This window comes from Diceros bicornis, unplaced genomic scaffold (assembly GCF_020826845.1).
Source record: "Diceros bicornis minor isolate mBicDic1 unplaced genomic scaffold, mDicBic1.mat.cur scaffold_55_ctg1, whole genome shotgun sequence".
Taxonomy (NCBI): Eukaryota; Metazoa; Chordata; class Mammalia; order Perissodactyla; family Rhinocerotidae; genus Diceros; species Diceros bicornis.
Window position 1 is genome coordinate 4,809,789 of NW_026691429.1, and position 21,408 is coordinate 4,831,196.

The 21,408-nt window shown below is 37.5% G+C and overlaps 1 protein-coding gene across 1 annotated transcript; it reads right to left on the bottom strand.

Annotated features, from left to right (window-relative positions):
* Nucleotides 1-28: 28 nt before the first annotated feature.
* On the bottom strand, nt 29-4,993 carry LOC131403129 (5'-3' exoribonuclease 2-like; the record flags this gene model as incomplete). Its single annotated transcript, XM_058537468.1, has 5 exons — nt 4,901-4,993; nt 2,836-2,947; nt 1,040-1,098; nt 874-963; nt 29-97 (listed from the first exon to the last, which is right to left on the bottom strand). Coding segments are annotated over exons 1-5 (348 nt in total), but the record flags the coding sequence as incomplete, so codon positions are not given.
* Nucleotides 4,994-21,408: the final 16,415 nt, after the last annotated feature.

Here is a 21,408-nt window from a genome sequence, read left to right on the forward strand (position 1 = left end):
CAGATATTCATAAGTGATTTTTTCCTCTTTGTCTTCTAATGTAATCTATAATTTTATGTTCTCCTTCACCAGGAGCACTAGCATCAGATAAAATAACCTATAAAAGACAGTTTTTAACACTTTCAGCTCATCTCCAATTTTCTAGGACAAAAATCAACAGAACTGAGTATCTTAAAATAAACTGGGATAATTCTATTAAGATGTTATTAATTGGAAATTTTTCTTAATAAGGTGTGTGTGTATTAAACACCAAAACTATTTACTTACCACATGGAATAGAAAATCAAATGTCTGGGTTAAACTTAGCCATTAGCAAAACCGACCAGTCACAAGTCTCCACCATTCTCACTGCCACCTAAGGACACAGCACTGAAGCACACAAACCCTGGGAGCAATCAATAAAAGACACCCAGTAAACACAATTTCCCACACCTAATAACAGGGAAATAGGCTTATGCCCTAAAATCACACAACAGTTTGTTTAAATTTTACGTAAATACTTAGGAGAACACAGTGATTCTTTAAAGGCAGACCCACGACTTTAATTTTGCTATATTTTGATTTCAAATAGAAATTTTCATTTAAAAATTACTTTCATACATAAATAGATATTTTTTAAACCATGAGTACCATTTTATGGCTTCATAGTGACGGTACGAGGACAAAAAATTGGCATTGAGAGAAAATTCGACTGTCTAAAACTGGATCATGCAAGACATCCCATTTCTAATAACCCTGGCAGCCTCTCCTTTCCTCTGACAGTCAACTAGGATTTCACAGGGGGGAAAAAAGAAAAAAATACTATCAGTCATATCAAAGTATAGACTCAAATATCACCTTCATCTTTTTGAAGTACCAAAATGTGAAACTTACTGTCAAAATTTTCCACCCAGGATCATTATTTAAACGATCAGCTATGTAATAGCGAAGGCATTTAGCAAGATGGTCCATGAACTCGGTTCCCTAAAATGATAGAAGGAAATAAATTAAGCTATCATTTAAGAGTTAGCAATAGCCAGCAAAGTCTGAGACTACTTACTGGTGTAATACAGTTGCTGTCAAATCTTTCTTTTATTTCTTCTGGAGGAAGAAAGCCACCTAGAGAAAAAGGCAATGTTTTGTTATCGCCATAAAAAGTGAGGTAAACTACACAATATTAAGCCCAAACAACAAAAACAGTAACTTCAAATACAAAAAAATGAGAAGTATTGTCACTTGAGGAACAATGTTCCCCTTTCTGGGAAGAAAATAAGATTCCTCTCCTCAAATTTAAATAAAGCTTTAACAGAAGTGTCAAACAATATATAGTACACAAAAGATACTATATTGTTATATAAAAATATAAAAATTATGATGTTCTTCCTAAGGCCCTCTGCAGCAGAATACACACACGGGTTAGGGGTTCTAATTTGATACCAGTTCTTAAAATAAAGGTGCCTTAGAAAAACAAAATTAGGGCCAGCCTCGTGGCTTAGCCGTTACGTGCGCGCGCTCCGCTACTGGCGGCCTGGGTTCGGATCCCGGGCGCGCACCGAGGCACCGCTTCTCCGGCCATGCTGAGGCTGCGTCCCATGTACAGCAACTAGAAGGATGTGCATCTATGACGTACAACTATACACTGGGGCTTTGGGGGGAAAAATAAATAAATAAAAATTATAAAAAAAAAAAGAAAAACAAATTAAAATGCTGAATTTATCACAGCTTATGATAAGAAATAAATGATAAGAAATAAAAATATCAGCTAGAGGGATACAAAAATCCTATTTTTCCCTCTGTATCACTGATTAGCTTTTTCTCAAGACACAAACATATTTCATAACATGTTCAAGAAAGAAGACATCTTTAAAATCAAAGACAATCTGTTATAGATACAAACAGGTTTTAGAGTATTAGTATAAGCTACAGCTAAAAGTAACTATATACTCGCATACTTCTAGCAAATTAAAATAACATAGAATGTATCATAATTGCAGGCTTGACCTGACTACACTATGGTATCCTTTTTCAACTTCCAAGTGTAATATCCTGAGCCAATAAACTGTGGCTTTCCTGGTCTATCATATTGCCCTATGTAACAAAACACCAAACAAACCACTCTGCTACAACCACACCCCATCTCACACACAGGTGTCTTGGGAAAGAACCAGTCAGAGTGGGCATGAAGACCTCTTGACCTTTCTCCTCTCTGAGCTTTAGCCAACTCCTACCTATGTACCCATCAGGAATTTCAAGGCTTTGAAGAATTGCAAAAATGGCCACATCCCACCCCTCCCCTCCTCAAAATTGAGAGAACCCTGGGTACCTCACTGCCTCGGTTCCTGCTACATCAATCTAGACTGACAGTGTGTGTGACTTGGTGAAAGCCTGGAATATGGATCACATCATCCCAGGCCTCCTCATGTAGACCTCTGAGTTCTAAGAGGAAGCAATAGGCACGCTACCAAGACTGATTTGAGGAAAATGTTTACAGAATGCTAGCTTTCTAATAGCCCCCATTAGAAAAAAAGAAGTAAGAAGCACTTAAAATATTTGTTTTACAGATATAGAAAAGTTAGCAGAAGAGCTGCACTTGTCCTGAGAGGGACTGACAATCTGCTCTCCCTACCAGAATTCCCTCCTTGTATTCCCAAGTTTCTCTTTTACTACAGAGTTTGGAAACAAATAGTGAAGAATTCCATTAACAACTTTTCCTCAACAGTGAACATAAATTTTCCTTGCATATTCTGGGATTCTAAGTAAATTAAAACCTTATCTATTTGAAAGAAAAAGTTGCCGCCCCTCCCCCTTCTGCATACATCTTATAAAAAGTCCACCTTCAAGACTCATTTTCTTTACCTTTTGCCAGTATTTCTTCCCTGACTCGCTGCTTCTCTACTGCTGCTTCCATTCCTTCCTTTGATGCTCTGAACCTCCTCGAACGCTGCTGGTTCATTTTAGCACGTGGTTCCTGAAAAACATGTATTTCACATTCACATAATATTATTCAAAATATTTGCAACTAAATCTGCACATTATTTTGAATCAGTTGTTTTTATAAAACTAGTACACTAAAATGGAAAAGGTAAGTAATATGTCTAATAATCCTTTCACGACAGACAGGAGATCCTGAGGACTTAAATTTGGACCAAGAACCTAAAAGCTGAGCTCAGTGAGTGACATATCAAATGGACAAACATCCTATGAAGCCACAGCACTTAACAGTGCAGGCCCCATGACCTAATGCCAATTTCACTGGGTTATGGTGCTTCAAAGCACCCAAGAAGAAAGCTCACTTGACTCAAAGACTCAGCCAGCAGACAATGACTACAGAACCAGAATCAGGAAGAGCTTCCTTCTGTCCTTGCCTAAGAGGAAGGACGGTCTCCAAATGAGATCCACAATGCCCTATAAAAGCAAAAGAAAACTACTTGATCTGTAGGACCCCAAGGCACTTCCATTTTGTACTTCCCACAATAAGCTTCATAATCACCACTCTGTCTCTACAAGCACAGCAGGAGACAGGGAACAAGGTTTTTACCAAAAGTACTTTTAAATCATTCTAACCAAGTGAAATTTAAATCACTGGATAAACCTAAATGAAGTGAACTGGACTGTAAGGTTCTGAAGTTACTGAACTGAGTTTTGGGGTTGGAAGGGACTCTAAAGTATCCTGTCTACAAAAAATAAGTTCTTTTATATTCTCTTTTAAACAGTTCCCTTTTCTGTAAAATGAGACCACCTAATCTAATTCTTTCAAGCACCAAGTTCTATGATCTACATTTATATTTTAAGAAAAAAACATGTTACAGACATGAGCACGTACACAACGCACACAAATATGTACATATTTTATACTTGATCTAGCAGTAAGGGCATACTGCAGTAAAGTTAAAAATTTTCTTCAAGAAACTTAGCTAATGTGAATTGGAATATGCTCCAAATAAGACATATTCCTGTTCCCTTTATTCTTTACTCCACTTTAACTACAACTTAACAAGTTATCAGGTAGCTAAGATTTTTCTTTGAGTAAAGAGAACCTCACAGAAAAGTTAATCTTCTTGGACCCAAAGTTTTCTGGATTTTCAAAATCATTCCATTAGCTACTACAATTGCTAAATCTAAAACATAAAGAGAATCTATTTGCATATGGATAAATAAATTTAGGCTTATGATTTACCTTAATTTTCCTTGAACCCTGGTATATAGTTTGCTAACCAATTATAACCTAAACTACTTGACATTATTATCATAGGTCAGTAAGTTATTCCCCTCTTAAGGTCCTGTGATGACTAATCACAGCCTATAGGATAAAATCCAAACTCCTGAGTGTGGCAGGTAAGGCCTTCTTCAAGTCATCACTCTACTTTCCTTTCCAATCTAAAACTCCTACAGTTGCCCAAATATGTTAGTGTGATCATAGGCATGGAGAGTGTGTTTACCTGCCACATTTGAGAAGTCCATAAGGTCCTCCCTCCCCATATCTGTCCCATCCATCCCCTTCCACTGCCCACCAATCTCCAATTATTCTTTATCCTTCAAGAAATGGGACAAAAGTCACCTCCTCTCTATCTTCCAACTCTCTTAGTAGCACTGATACCTTCTTCCCTCAACATCCTGCATGTGTTATCTAGTGCCTATAAAGCCCATAAATAACTAACTTCACTCATTTATCTAAGTCTCTGTCCCTTTACTGGTAAGCCCTTCAAAAGCAAGGGCAGTCACCAACATCCCCAGCATTTCACAGTACTTGGTACAAAACAGGCATAAAAAGTGTTTGAATGCATGACTGAAGGATGAGGTTTGCTTTCTCAAATTTACCACACTCAATATTTTTCTTTATTTAGCTGACTTTCATTCTAGACACTGGGAACACAGCAAAAACAAAAACGGAAGACTCTAAGTTAATTATTTTAGCACTTACCACTCCATCTATTGCCATGTAGAGAAGTCATCTTGGTCTTACTATATTGAAAAGTCTGTCAATGTATTCAAAAATTGCAACCATCATTTCATCTTCGTTTTTTGGTGCCGGTCTATAATGATAAGCAAACAATGTAATATAATATAGTACTCCTCTGTAACTGGTGATGTCAGTCACAAAAACAGGTTACGTACTTGTCTTCAGGATGAGTACAGGGATGGATGATTCCATTCATATCCAAATACAGATTACCAAACTCCACGTCATTTGGATTAGGTTTACTGGCATCAACAGGAATCTTTACACCATTGCATTATTTTGGCTATGAGGAAATGATAATTAATAGTAGTTTGATTGTTCAAGTCTGAAATTGATATAACCTAGGCTCAGTAAATACCTGTGTTTCATTTCTGAATTGGAAATAAAACACTTTAAGCAATCTTTAAATTATAAGTTATCTTATTCCTTAAAGCAAACTGAAGTAGATATTTCATTTGTAGAAAGGAGACAGCTTCCAACACAAGTTAATCTTCTCTATGTGGGGGATAGTTATCAAATTTCCAAATCATTCAGTTGTCCAAGCGAGAGACCAGGGGAGTCACCTTAGAATTCTTTTCCCTTACCACCCATTCCAATAAGTCCTGTCAATTTAACATGAAAAACGCTAACAGCATCAGGGCATCATCTCTCACCTACAAGACTGGAACAGTCTTCGTATGGACTGCCCGCCTCTAGACTCTCCTGTCTCCAGCCTGCCCTCTATGCTGCCAGAGTTTTTTTTTCTAAAATACAAATGTGGCTGCATCTTAATCTTGCCTGATTCTCCCAGTGATTCCCATAGCGGGTGTAAACCAATGAGCCTGGACCCACCCTAGTCTCCTGTCCCACCACGATATTGTTCAGGTCCAGCCCATCTCGTCTAAGTTCCTGGAAAACGCTCTCATCTCTCAATGTCTTTGCACACTGCTTCCTCTCTCTCAACACCCACTTCCTGAAATCTCAGTAATTTTCCAGGGTCAGACTCAGATCAAATGTCGTTCATTTTATAACGCTTTGTACACATCTCCTAAGAAATGAACTGCTCTTCCTTCTGCATTTCCACAGAATTTTGCTTATTCACTTGTAGCACTTCCATGGTTTTATAATTAATTTGTCATTCTAACCCAGCTACACTGTGCATTCTTCAAGAGGTAAGGACTGTGCCTTACTCACTTCTGGAGGCACTCAATTATACTTTTGTGATAAACATTACCTTTCTTTGTCTTTTTCTCCCAGAGCTTCAGCAGATAATAAGAATATGAGATAGGCTTTTACTGTTACTAATAGTAAAAGTCACTTAAAAAATAATAGTTCCCCAACACATGCAAAGCATCATTTGTAACAGCAAAAAACTGTGAACAATTTAAAAGCCCACTATGTACATGCTATATCATGGATGAACCTCAAAAACATTCTAAGTGAAAGCCAGTCATGAAAGACCACAAAAGATTCCATTTATATGATCCAGAATAGACAAACCTATAGAGACAGAAATAGATTAGCTTTAATCTGAGGGTAGAGGAAAGGGAAGGGAGATAGGAAGTAACCACAAGTGGGTACAACATTTCTCTTGGGAGTGATGTAAATGTCCTAAAATTAGATAATAGTGATTGTTGTACAACTCTGTATATATACTAAAAACCACTGAATTGTTCACTTTAAATGGGTGAACTTTACGGTATATAAATTATATCTCAATAAAGCTATTAAAAATAGATAAATAAACGGTCAACTTAATTAGGGAAAAAAAAGAGCCCAAAGAATGGATTAATAAACTGTGATATGTCCATATAGTAGAATATCAAATAGAAGTGAGATTCAAAAAATAGAGCTGGATGGTCACAAATATATTGCTAAGACAAAAAAGCAAGCTGCAGAAGAACACATACAGGACACCACTTATCCAAAGTCATCACACAGACAAAACAATATTAGGTATTGTTCAGGGATGAATACATACGCAATGAAAGCAAAATTAGAAAAGCAAAGGAATGATAAACACCAATTTCAGGACAGTGGTTATCTTTGAGAGAGAGGGAAAGGAATGAGATTGAGCTTCAGTTTGGATTTATAATTGGGAGAAAAGGATATCAAAGAGATTTAAGGGAAGAATAGGGAAGAAGCTATCAGACAGTGTTCCATACCTCCGTGCTATGAATCAGGAAAGAGGGGTTCAATCAGAAGCAGTGAATGGGATAACTGGTAAGGAAAGCAGGAGGTCAATTTTTGGGGGGTCTATTGAAAAAGATAACCTGATGACCCCCAAACATAACAAAACAAATTCTATGAAGGCAGGAGGCTCTCTGCCTATCCAACTAACCTCTACACTCCAAAGTCCACATTTTCCTCTCTCCTGCACCAAATAGACACCAGACTCAGGAGAATCCACACCCACTTTATTTATGCTCCCCAGGAAGCCAGATAGTTAGTATTTTAGACTTGTTGGCCATATGACCTTAGTTGCAACAACTCATATCTGCCTTTGTAGAGTGAAAGCAACCATAAAGAATACAGACATGAATGGGTATGGCTGTGTTTCAGTAAAACTTTATTTACAAAAACTGTACACTGGCTTGCTAACCTCGGCCCTAGCGCCTAGCACACCACTAGGCATATTGTAGCTCTTCACGGATGTTGCGTATAGCTACATGAGAATTTCTACTTCCACTACCTAGAAAGTATAGCACGGGGAAGGGTGCATGGGGAGGTCCTAACTTTGAGAAAAGAGCTCCAGGCATTCCCAATAAGAAAACTGAACATACTTTCCTCTCAGGAGTTACTGTAGATATAGTCAACACATTAATTACGTAAACTTAGAGTTTCTTTCTTCAAGAGAAGATTTTGATGCTCACCAAAGGAACTCACTCCTCAAGAGCCTTGCCAAACACAAGCCAACGTGTCTCCTGCTGCATTAAAGAGATCCTCAATCAAAGGGCAGCTAAAAGGAGAGCCACTCTGAACCCTAAAAACAATTCATTTCAAAGAACTTTTCACTATCTCTTGGATTTACCAGATGATAAACTGAGCACACACTGCAGCCTTCCCTTTTTACTCCAAGACCACATGAAAGACTAAAAACAAACAAATAATCACAACTGCATAACTGTACTGGAATACCAGAAGAACCCTCTGCGGCTGAGAAACCATGAGGGATGCCTGAAATGTGGAAAACTAGATCTGACAAGATGGAGCACACAGCCTAAAACAGGCAGAGAGGAGTTCGGCAGCCGAGAAGTGGGAGAACACAAGAAGGCTCCAGGCCCAGAGAGGGGGCTCAAGGGATAGTCTCTGGATGATCCATCACCACCAGCAGCAGGAAGAGCCAGGTGGGTCAACCCCTGCACTCTCCTCTCACCCCCTCAGGTCCCACGTGCAGCAGGCAACTGGAGACAGGATTCCCAGAAAACACGGGCGCTTGAGTAGGAAAAGCAGCGCAGTACGCTGGCTCTCTAGCAGTTCCCCAGAGCAACAGGGTGCACATCTACCCAGAGGGCTGGCCGTCCAGCAGTTCCGCCAAGCAGCAATCCCACTTCTCCTCCACTTCACGAAAAAGAAAGGGATCTATTTATCCCTAATAGGCAGTTGGGAAATTATCCTATTTGTACACAAAGATGCCAAGGAATCAAGATAAAGAAGATATTTAAGGGCTGGCCCCATGGCTCAGCGGTTAAGTGCGCGCGCTCCACTACCGGCGGCCGGGGTTCGGATCCCGGGCGAGCACCGACGCACCGCTTCTCCGGCCATGCTGAGGCCACGTCCCACATACAGCAACTAGAAGGATGTACAACTATGACATACAACCATCTACTGGGGCTTTGGGGGAGAAAAAAAAAAAAGGAGGATTGACAATAGATGTTAGCTCAGAGCCGGTCTTCCTCAGCAAAAAGAGGAGGATTAGCACGGATGTTAGCTCAGGGCTGATCTTCCTCACAAAAAAATAAGTAAATAAAACTGTTTAAAAAAAAAAAGAAGATATTTAAAGAATTAAAGATGGTACAAACATGCAAATAGTGAGTCTGTATAAAAACACACTCCACAGGTTTTGAAATAAACCCCCAAAATGAGTTTCCCACCACCTTCCTCTTCCAATCTTATAATAAGGCTTCCGGCTCCTCAAACGTAAAGCTGAAGCCACTCCTGTCAGTGACAGCTAAGCGTATGCATTTTTGTGTGAGCCTGCACAGTATTTAACAGCAGCATTAGAAAACCATGAATCACGCCTGAGGTTCCACTGTAACACTGAGTTCTCACTACTGGAAGTCAGATGCCAAACTACAGCATTTGGTTTTAGATTTCCCTTAAAGCAGCTTGGAACTCAAGAACTGCAAAACATGGGTGATATTTTGGGGAGAAATGGTCAAAAGGCTAAGGAAAATTTCAAATTGCAGCATTTTGGTTAAAAATTCAGGCCATAAATACCGATACAGTTGCCAAATAGAAAATTTTAACATCTTTAGTGATTAGTATTTTTTCAAGTAGTATGTATCTTAGGTCCTCATTTTTATACCGTGTTAGTCAACAAAGACTATTAATTATCACTAACATTTACAAAGCACTTAAAATGTGATAGGCACTGTTCTAAGGGATTCTACTCATGGATTATTCCCCTCTCGCCTCACAAGAACCCTGTGAGGTACAGAGTAGCCCACTTATAAATGAGAACACAAATGCTGAGAGGGATTAAGTGGCTTCTCCAAAGTCACACTACTGCCAAGAGACCCAGCAGTTTGAATCAGAGCTGGGATCTTAACCAGTATGTTAGACTGACTGATTATAATTTCACTAGATTCAACATGAATTTATTGAACATTTATAATGTGCATCAAAGACTACAGCCAGTGCTACAGAGGACACAAAACATGTAAAACGTGTGAAATTGATCCTCGCTCTCTAAGACACAAGATAACACTGGAGAGATCGACTTCCAGCATGACAGCGTGAGTAGCTCTGCTCACCTGCTTCTCGGGGAAACTAGTGAATTTTTTTTTAAAATAACACCATTTACAGCCCTTGGAAACGGTCCTAGGGCAAGACAGCAATCTAGTCACAAAAACCTAAGAAAATTCAGCATTGACAATACAACAGAGCATGGAAAAGTTTCAACCTAAAGACACTCTCAAGAACAGTGCAAGTTGTGGTGAAAAGCAAGTGGGAAGAGAATCCTGGATCTAATGAAGATACAGCCCAGACTATAGGCCAGCTAGTTTGTAGGAGAGAACCAGGGAATGAGACAGCTGGGAAGAGCCCTCTTGGGGTTCGTACAAGTACCAAACATTAACCTCAGAAACTAATCCCCGGCAGGAGCCACAATTTGACTGGATTAGTCTGTAGAGGAATTTATGCCCCAGGGCACTGCTGAAAACAACACAGCAATGGGCCACAATTGTGGAGGTTAACTGCTGGGTGTAATGAGGGCAAGAGTGGGAGAGAGTCCTACCTGTACCTGTCATCCTAGGGTGGCTCTGGGCATGCCCCAAACTGCACCACCCAGAGAGCAATATCAGAGGTCTAACACAGTGAGGAAGAAATACATCTCACTAAAATAATCCAGCTGGTATATAAACAAATAACAGTACCAAGCCCTGAAAGAGTCTGGGGGTGGGGGGCCAATACCCAGAGTTGCTACAATATGTTATCTAAAACGTCCTATTTATAGCAAAAAACTACCAGGCATGTAGAAAAACAGAAAAGTATGACCTATACACTGGGTAAAAGGCAGGCAACAGAAACTGCCTGTGAGAGCATCCAGATGTTAGATTTAACAGAACAGAGTTTAAAGTAGCTATTATAAGTATGTTCATAGAACTAAAGAGATGTACATAAAAGAAGTTATGATGACAATTTATATCAAATAGAGAATATCAACAAAGATAAAAATTACAAAAAAGAAACAAGTGGAAATTCTGGAGTTGAAAACTACAGTAACTGAAATAAAAAATTCAACTAGAGGGGCTTGACAGTACATTTGAATTGGCGAAAGAATTAGCAAACTTAGATACATTAATAGAATTTATGCAAGCTGAAGAGCAGAGAGAAATAAGAATGAAGAAAAATAAACAGAGCCTGATAGAAATACGGGACCAATTAAATGCACGAACATACACAGAACTGGAGTACTGAAAAGAGAGGAGAGAAAGGAGCAGAAAAAATATTCAAGGAAATAATAACCCCAAACTTCCCAAATTTATTAAAAAACAATAACTTATACATGCAGGAAGCTCTAAGAACTCCAAGTAAGATAAACACAAAGAGACCCACAAACAGACACATCAGAGTAAAAAATGCTGGAGGTAAAAGACAAGGAGAAAAATGTTTAAAAGAATCAAGAGGAAAAATGATGAGTCACTTACAAGGAAACCCAATAAGACTGACAGCTGGCTTCCAGCAGAAACAGGGGAGGCCAGAAGGCAGTGGGATAGCACATAGAAAGTGCTGAAGGAAAAAACTGTTAACTAAGAATTCTATATTCAGGAAAGGTACTGTTCAAAAATGAAGAAAAAATAAAGCCTTTGCTAGATAAAAATTGAGAGAATTCATTGCTAGTAGACCTGATTTACAAGAAATACTAAAGAAAGTTCTTCAGGCTGAAAACAAGTGACCCCAGGAAAGGTAATTATACATATTGTTTATCCTTTCTATTCTTAACTGATTTAAAAACCAATTGTATAAAATAATATCACACAATGTATCATGGCTTAAAACGCACAATTTAATGTAAGTGTAATGTATTTCCTATAACAGCCCAAAAGGAGGTGGATGGAAGCAAAGTTGCAATGAGCTAAGGAAATGACTGCAGATGGTAAAATGATAATTATAACAATGCAATGTTGAGTTTGTAACATTAACAGATATAATACATATAACAACAATACCAAAAAAAAAGGGAAAATGGGAATCAAGCTGCATAGCAGTAAAGGTTCTGCATATTACCCAAATTCAGCTAGTACAAATCTAAAGCTGATGAGACGTGTATAGTAAACCCCAGAGCAATGACTTAAAAAAATTCAAAAAAAAAAACTAAAAAAAAGATCACTAATGAAATTAAAATGCTACATTAGAAAATACATATAGAAAACAAAAACTAAAATGGCAGATGTAAATCCAACTCTATCAGTAACATTAAACGTGAATAGATTGAACAATCAAAAGGGAAAGATTGTTAGATGGGATTTAAAAAAACACGATCCAACTATATGTTGTCTACAGGAGACACACGAGAGTCACAGAGACAAAAACACTGAAAGTAAATGGATGGGGAAGAATATCATGCAAACAGCAACCACAAGAAATCTGGAGTGGCTGCACTAACATCAGACAACACAGACTTTAAAACAAGAATACTAGAGACAGTGACATTTTATAATGATGAAATAGTCAACATTTCAAGACAACAATTAAAAACATACATGCATCTATTAATGGAGCATTGAAATACATGAAACTTTTAACAGAAATGAAAACAGACAGTTCAACAATAGTTGGAGACTTCAATACCCTCATACACAGCTGGTGGGAATGCAAACTGGTGCAGCCTCTATGGAAAACGGTATGGAGATTCCTCAAAGAATTAAAAATAGAGATGCCCTATGATCCAGCTATCCCACTACTGGGAATCTATCCAACGAACCTGAACTCAACAATCCCAAGGGCCTTATGCACTCCTATGTTCATTGCAGCATTATTCACCATAGCCAAGAAGTGGAAGCAACCTAAGTGTCCCTCGACTGATGACTGGATCAAGAAAATGTGGTATATATATACAATGGAATACTACTCAGCCATAAAAAAAGACAAAATCGTCCCATTTGCAACAACATGGATGGGCCTGGAGGGTATTATGTTAAATGAAGGAAGCCAGAAAGAGAAAGACAAACACTGTATGATCTCACTCATATGTGGAATATAAACCAACACATGGACAGAGAAAACTGTATGTGGTTACCAGGGGCAATGGGGGTGGGGGGTGGGGGGTGGGCACAAGGGGTGAAGGGAGACATATATATGGTGATGGACAAACAAACATGTACAACCCAAAATTTCACAATGTTAAAAACTATTAAAACATCAATAAAAAAAAAAGACAAAACTGAAGGGAAAAAAAAAAAAGACAGGACAAGATTACCAACTTTACAGAATCAAAAAGGATTATAAACAAATACTATGAATAATAGTACACAAATTAGATAACTTAGATGAAATACACAAATTACTAGAAAAACACAAACTACAAAAATGACTCAAGATAATCTGAATAAACCTATAATAAGTGAAGAGATTGAATCAGTAATCCACAAACTATGCACAAAGAAAAGCCCAGGCCTAAATGGTTTCACCGCTGAAATCTACCAAACACTCAAGGAAGAATTAACAGCAATTCTTACAAAAAAAAAAAAAAAAAAAGAAGAGGAAGAAACACTTTCCACCACATTTTATGGGGGTAATATTACCCCTATACCAAAATCAGACAAAGATGTCACAAGAAAGCAAAACTACAGGGGCCAGCCTGGTGGCGTAGAGATTAAGTTTGCACGCTCCACTGTGGCGGCCCAGGGTTCACAGGTTTGGATCCCGGGTATGGACTGATGGACCGCTTGTCAAGCCATGCTATGGCGGTGTCCCATATAAAAAAAATAAATAGAGGAAGACGGGCACGGATGTTACCCCAGGGCCAATCTTCCTCCGCAAGAAGAGGAAGACTGGCAACGGATGTTAGCTCAGGGCTAATCTTCCTCACCAAAAAAAAAAAAAGAAAACAAAACTACAGACTAATATCTCTTACGAACATGGATGTAAAAGTCCTCAACAAAATACTAGCAAACTGAATCTAGCAATATATAAAAAGAATTATACACCATGACCAAGTGGGATTTATCCTAGGGATGCAAAGTTGGTTTAACATCCAAAAATAATTAATGTAATACATCATACAAATAGAATGAAAAACAAAAAATCACAAGACCATCTCAGCATATGTAGGAAAAAGCATTTGACAAAATTCAACACGCTTTCACGATTTAAAAAAAAACTCAAACTAGGAACAGAAGGGAAGTTCCTCAATATAAAGGGCATCTACAAAAAATCTCCAGTTAACATCATACTTAATGGTGACATACTGGATGGTTTCCCTTTAAGATTAGGAACAAGACAATGATTTCCACTCTTGCCATTTCTATTCTAAATTGTAGCGGAGGTTCTAACCAGGGCAATTAGGCAAGAAAAAGAAATAAAAGGCATCTATATCGGAAAGGAGGAGGTAAAACTATCTCTATTCGCATGAAGTGATCCTGTATATAGAAAACCCTAAAGAGTCTACCAAAAAACTATTAGAAGTAATAAATGAGTTCAGCAAGCTTGCAGGATACAAGATCAATATACAAAACCCAATTGAATTTCTATACATTTGCATTGAAAAGCCCAAAAGTAAAATTAAGAAAACAATTCCATTCACAATAGTATCCAAAACCAGGAATAAATTAACCAAAGAAATGCAAAACTCATACTCTGAAGTTGATTCTAAATTCATACGGAATTCTAAGGCAACAAGCTACAACTAACAAAACAATTCTGAAAAAGAAGAATAAATAGTGTAAGACTCATACTTCCCAATTGCAAAAGTTACTACAAAGCAACAGTTGTCAAGACAGTGTGGTACTGGTACAAGGACAAACATACAGATCAATGGAACAGAACTGAAAGACCAGAAATAAACCTATACACCTGTGGTCAACTGATTTTTCACAAGGGTGCCAATGGTGCTGTGACAATTGAATAGCTATATGCAAAAGAATGAAGTTAGACCCTAACCTTATCCCATAAGCAAAAGTTTACTCAAAATGGATCATACACTTCAATTGAAGAGCTAAAACTATAAAACACTTAGAAGAACACACAGGCATAAATCTTCATGACCTTGTATTTGGCAATGGACTCTTAGATCTGACACCAAAAGCAGAAACAACTAAATAAATGAATAAATAAGTTAAACGTCATCATCAAAATTAAGAACTTTTATGCTTCAAAAGACACTATCAAGAAAGTGGAAAGACAATCTAGAATGGGAAAAAATATCTGCAAATCATATATGTAATGAGGAACTTGTATTCGGAACATATATTAAAAAGCTCTTGGGGCCAGCCCGGTGGTGTAGCAGTTAGGTTCGCGCGCTCCACTTTGGCGGCCCAGGGTTCATGGGTTCTGATCCCAGGCACAGACCAACGTACTGCCTATCAAGTCATGCTGGGGCTGCGTCCATATAAAGTAGAGGAAGACGGGCACGGATGTGAGCCCAGGGCCAATCTTCCTCAGCAAGAAGAGAAGGATTGGCAACAGAAGTTAGCTCAGGGCTGATCTTCCCCACCTCCTCCCCCAAAAAAACTTCTTACAATTCAGTAATAAAAAGACAACCCAATATAAAATAGGCAAAGAATCTGAACAGATATTTCTCCAAAGAAGATATACAAATGGCCAATAAGCACATGAAAAGATGCTCAGTATCATTAGTCATAAGGGAAACGCAAATCAAAACCACAATAAGATACCACTTCATACCCACTAGAATGGCTAAAATTAAAAAAGTTAGATAACAAGTGTTAGTGAGAATGTGGAGAAACTGGAACCCTCAAACACTGCCACAGGAATGTAAAATGTTGCAGCCACTTTGGAAAATAGTCTGGCAGTTTCTCAAATAATTAAACATAGAGCTACCATGTAACCCAGCAATTCTACTCCTAGGTATATATCCAACAAATGGAAACATGTCCACACAGAAACTTGTACATGAATGTAACAGCATCACTCATAATAGTCAAAAGGTGGAAACAACCCAAATGTCCAAAGACACACAAACAGATAAACAAAATGTGGTATATCCACACAATGAAACATTATTTGGTCATAAAAAAGAATGAGATACTGACATATGCTACAACATAAATGTACCTTGAAAATATAATGCTAAGTGAAAGAAACCAGCCAAAAAAAAACCCATATACTATATGATTCTATTCCTAGGAAAGTCAGAATAGGGAAATCTATAGAGACAAAAAAGTAGCTTAGTGGTTGCTTAGGGATGGGGTAAACAGGGTCAGGGGATAAAGGGATGGTAGCTGAAGGGTTCAGGCTTCTTTTTGAGGTGATGAAAATATTCTAAAATTTACTGTGGTGATGGTTACACACATCTGTGAATATATTTTAAAAAACCACTGAATTATAAACTTTAAATGGGTGAATTGTATGGTATGTGAATCATATCTCAATAAAGCTGCCTAAAAAATGTAGTAGCCAGCTCCAAAAAAAAACATCATAGTGAAGAAAGCAGAATGTAGGGTCAGAGAGCAACATCGCTTTTGTTCATCATTAATCCTTCCTGCCCTTAAAGCCATGCCTGCATGTTTGCAAAAAAAAAAAAAAAAAAAAAAAAGGACTAAATGAAGTAGACGAGTGACAGGAAAAAAGCAGGGTAGGAAACCTGGATTTCACCACATGAAAAGAGCACAATTCTACATTATGCAATGTCACCAAAAATTAGACATAAAAATATCCTCACTTATACCTGGACATACAAACTACTAAAAACTCACTTACCAAATAAATTTCTGAAACATCAAATGAGTCTGTGTAAGGCTTTGTTTGAAGAACTTAACTTGTATTAATTGATTTAATCCACACAACCACCCTATGTGGTACATATATAGCTGATCTTCATTATTTACAAGTTCCATATTTGTGAATTCACCTACTCACTAAAAGTTTTTTGGAATCCCAAATCAGTATTTGCAGCATTCTCATGGTCATTCGCAAACATGAGCAGAGCAGTGAAAAATTTCAGTCTATCAACACACACGTTCCAGTTGAGGTCAAACAAGGTGACACTCTGCCTTACTTCAGCTCTCATACAGAAATGACCAGAGGATAGAGATGGTAGGGAGCAGTGTGGTGTAATGCAAGAAGCTCCAGTTCTTTCGAGTTTAGGAGAGTTTAAGTCATTTTCCCAAGATCAGAAAGCTAACGAATGGAGGACTGTATGAGCCAAGGACACAAAGTGAAGAAATTGATGGTTGAATGAATTAATAGTTAAAAGGCTAAAAAAAGAGATAAAACGAGATCATAAAAAATACTTACACCAAAAGAAGAAAAAATGGAGAAGGGAAACAAAAAACAGATGAGACAGAAAACAAACAGTAAGATGATAGATTTAAATCTAACCATATCAATAATCACATTCAACGTAAATGTTCTAAATGCCCCAATTACAAGGCAGAGATTGTGAAAACAGTGTGGCAGTTCCTCAAAAAGATAAACACGGAATTACCATATGATGTTGCAATTCCACTCATAGGTATATACCCAAAGAAATGAAAGCAGGAATCACTCACAGGTATACACCCAAAGCACTGATGTGGCATACAGATACTTGTCCACCAATGATCATAGCAGCATTATTCACAACAGTCAAAAGGTAAAAATAACCCAAGTGTCCAAACAAAATGTGATAAACACATACAATGGGATATTATTCAACCTTAAAGAGGAATGAAACTCTGATATATGCTAAACATGGATGAAACTAGAAAACATGCTAAGTGAAATAAGCCAGACACAAAATGCCAAATACTATATGACTCCACTCATCTTAGGTACCTAGAATAGGCAAATTCATAAGACAGAAGGTAGGGGAGAAGGGAGAACGGGGAATTATTGTGTAATGGGTATAGAGTTTCTGTTTAGGATGATGAAAAAGTTACAGAAATGAAGAGTCACAATGGTTTCACAATATTGTAAATGTACTTAATGTCACTGAATTCTAAACCTTATAATGGTTAAAATGGCAATTTTTATGTTACATATATTTTGCCACAATAAAAAAAAAAAGGGCAGAGATCATCAAACTATAAAAAAGCAAGACCCAAGTGTATGTTGTCTACAAAAACAAACACTTTAAATATAAAGACACAAACAGGCTAAAAGTAAAAGGATGGAAATAGACCATGCTAGCACTAGTCAAAAGATCTGGCTACATTAATATTGAACAAAGTAGACTTCAGAGCAAAGAATATTACCAGGGATAAAGAGGGCCACTTTATAACGATAAAGGAGTACATTCATCAAGAAGACATAACAATCCTAAGCATTTATGTACCTAATAAAAGAGCTTCAAAATGCAAGGAGCAAAAAACAATGGAACTAAAAGAAGAAACAAACAAATCCAAAAAATTATAATAGGAGATTTCCACACCCCTACCAATAATTGACAGAACAAGGAGACAGAAAATCAGTAAATGTTGTTCAAGTCTTTCATATCCTATCAACAAACGTGATAACATTTATAGAACACTCCACCCAATAACAGCAGCACATATATCTTTTTAAAGTCAAAATGAAACATTTACCAAGACCATATCCTGGGACATACAACAAATCAGATAAGCTTTTAAAAGATTCAAATTATGCAAAGCATGTTCTCTGACAGGGGAACTAAATTAGAAATCAATAACAGAAAAAAAGTCTGGAAAATCTCCCAAATATTTGAAAATTAAATAATACTCTTCTAAATAAGCAATGGGCCAAAGAAGAAGTCAAAGAGGATATCAGGAAATATTTGTTACTGAATGAAAATGAAAACACAACATGTCATTATTTGTGGCATAGAGTTGAAACAGTATCTAGAAGGCTGTTTATGGCACTCAACACCTTTATTAGAGAAAATGCAATGTACCAAAGCAATGACCTAAGTTCCCACCTTAAGAAATAAGGACAAGAAACGCAAGCTAAACACAAAGTGAGCATAAGAAACAAATAAGAGCAGAAGTTGATGAAAAAGAAAACAGAGAAACAACAGAGAAAAATCAATGAAACCAAAAGCTAGTTCTCTGAGATCAGTCTAACCAGACTATTAATGGAACAAAAGAGAAAAGACAAAATTAGTATCAGAAATAAGAGAGGTGACATCACCACATTTTCTATCAATAGTAAAAGGATAATAAGGAATACTATGAACAACTTTTGTCAACACATTTGACTACTCAGATGAAATGGACAAAACCTGTGAAAGTTAAAAATTACAACAGCTCATTCAAAAAGAAATAGATAATCTGAATAGCTCTATATCTACTAAAGAAATTGAATTTGTAGACAAAAACCTTCCCCCAAAACTTCAGGCCCAGAAAGCTTCACTGGTGAATTCTACCAAATATTTAAGCAAGAAATAACACCAATTCTAGACACACCCTTCCAGAAAACTGGGGAGGGTATATACCGCGCAGCTCAATCTGAGGCCAAGGTTACTCAAAAACTAAAACTAGACAAAGACATTTCAAGAACACTACAGACAAATATCCTTTTTGAACATAAATGTAAAAATATAAATGAAGAAATCTTTAGCAAATTGAATCCAACAGTATATAAAAATAATATACCATGACCAAGTGGGATTTACCCAAGGAATGCAAGGCGAGTTTAACATTTCAAAATCAATGTAATTCATCATATTAAAAAACTTAAAACAGAAACCATGGGATGAATTAAAACTATAAAACATCTCTAAGAAAACACAAGAGAGAATTGTAGTGACCTTGGCTTTGGCAAAGATCGTTAAATACAATACAAAGAGCGGAAATATAAAAAAATATATATAAAACAGACTTCATTAAAATTAAAAACTTCTGTTCTGTGCACTGGTAAGAAGTAAAAAGGTAAGCCAGAGTAGGAGAAAATACCTGCAAAAGATATATCAACACGTAAGAAACTCTACAATTCAATAAGACAAACTACCCAACTTAAAAATGAGCAAAAGATTTGAATAGACACCTTGCTCGAGAAGATATACAGCACGCAAATGAGCACCTGAAAAGATGGTCAACATCATCTGTCATCAGGCAAATGAAAATTAAAACGACAACGAGATAACACTAGACTAGAACGGCTAAAACTCAAAAAGACTAACCAGACTAAGTGCTGGAGAGGGAGTGGAGCAACTACAGCCTGCACACATGCTGGCGGCAATGTAAAATCGTACAACCACTTTGGAAAACAGCTTGGCAAGTTTTTAACTAATCACACACCTACCACACAATTCAACCATTTCACTCCTGAGTATTTTCTCTAAAGAAATGAAAGCACATGTCCACACAAAGACTTGTACACCAATGTTCACAGAAGTGTTTTGTTTAATAGCCCAAAACTGGAAACAATCCAAATGTTCCTCAATCAGGTGAAGGAACAAACAAAATGTGATACATGCACAACACAGACTACTACTCAAAAATAACAAGAAATGAACTATTGATATATGTAAGAACATGGGCGAATTTCAAAATAATTATTCTGAATGAAAGTAACTGAGCCAGGTAAAACAAAGAGTACATATTATATAATTTCATGTATATAAAATTGTAGAAAATGAAAACTTATCTACAGAGTCAGAAATCAGTGGTTGACTAACGACAGGCAGCACACAGTTGTAGGGAGGAATAACAAAGGGCCAGAAGGAATGTTTTAGAGGTGACGCTCATTATCTTGATTATGGTGACGGTTTCATGGATGTACACATATCTCAAAATGTATTAAACTGTACACTTTAAATATGTGCAGTTTGTTGTAGGTCAATAATACCTCAATAAAGCTGCGAGAGGAGGGGGAGAACAGAGAGACGAAAGAAAAATAAATCAGCCTAGGAGGACCAGGATCCAGAGTTCAGAGAGGGCAGTGAAAAAGGAGGTCAAGAAACAATCAAGGAGCATTCCCTAGAACTGAATAACACAAGTCCTCAGCCTCAGAGTCAGCCAAGCACCGATCAAAATAAACTGAAATTTTAAAAGAATCTATACCTAAGTACACAATCATGAACACTTACACTACCGAGGATAAAGATCTTGAAAACATTCAGAAAGAAAAATAGATCAACTACAAAAGAACGAAAGCAGAACATAGAAATTAAGCGCATGGCCTTCCTGATTTTGACAATGGCTCTGCCATGTATTAGCCAAGTGACCCTGAGTACGTTACTTAACCCCTCTGTGCTTCAGTTTTCTCATCTGTAATAGTAATAATAGTAAGGAGTAGTAGTCATGTGGTTGTTATGAGAATTTAATAAATTAATCTATAAAGTGCCTAGAACAGTGCCTGGTATGTGTTAAATACTACATAAGTATCAGTTAAATAAATAAATCACATTAACATTCAACTTCTCATCACAGGGCCGGCCCGGTGGTGCAACCAGTTAAGTGCTAGCACTCCGCTGCGGCGGCCCGGGGTTCGCCGGTTTGGACCCCGGGCGGGCACCGACGCACCGCTTGGCAAGCCATGCTGTGGCAGTGTCCCATATAAAGTGGAGGAAGATGGGCAACGATGTTAGCCCAGGGCCAGTCTTCCTTAGCAAAAAGGGGAGGATTGGCAGATGTTAGCTCAGGGCCGGTCTTCCTCACCAAAAAAAAAAAAAACTCATCAAAAATACTGGATGACATAAGTCAAAA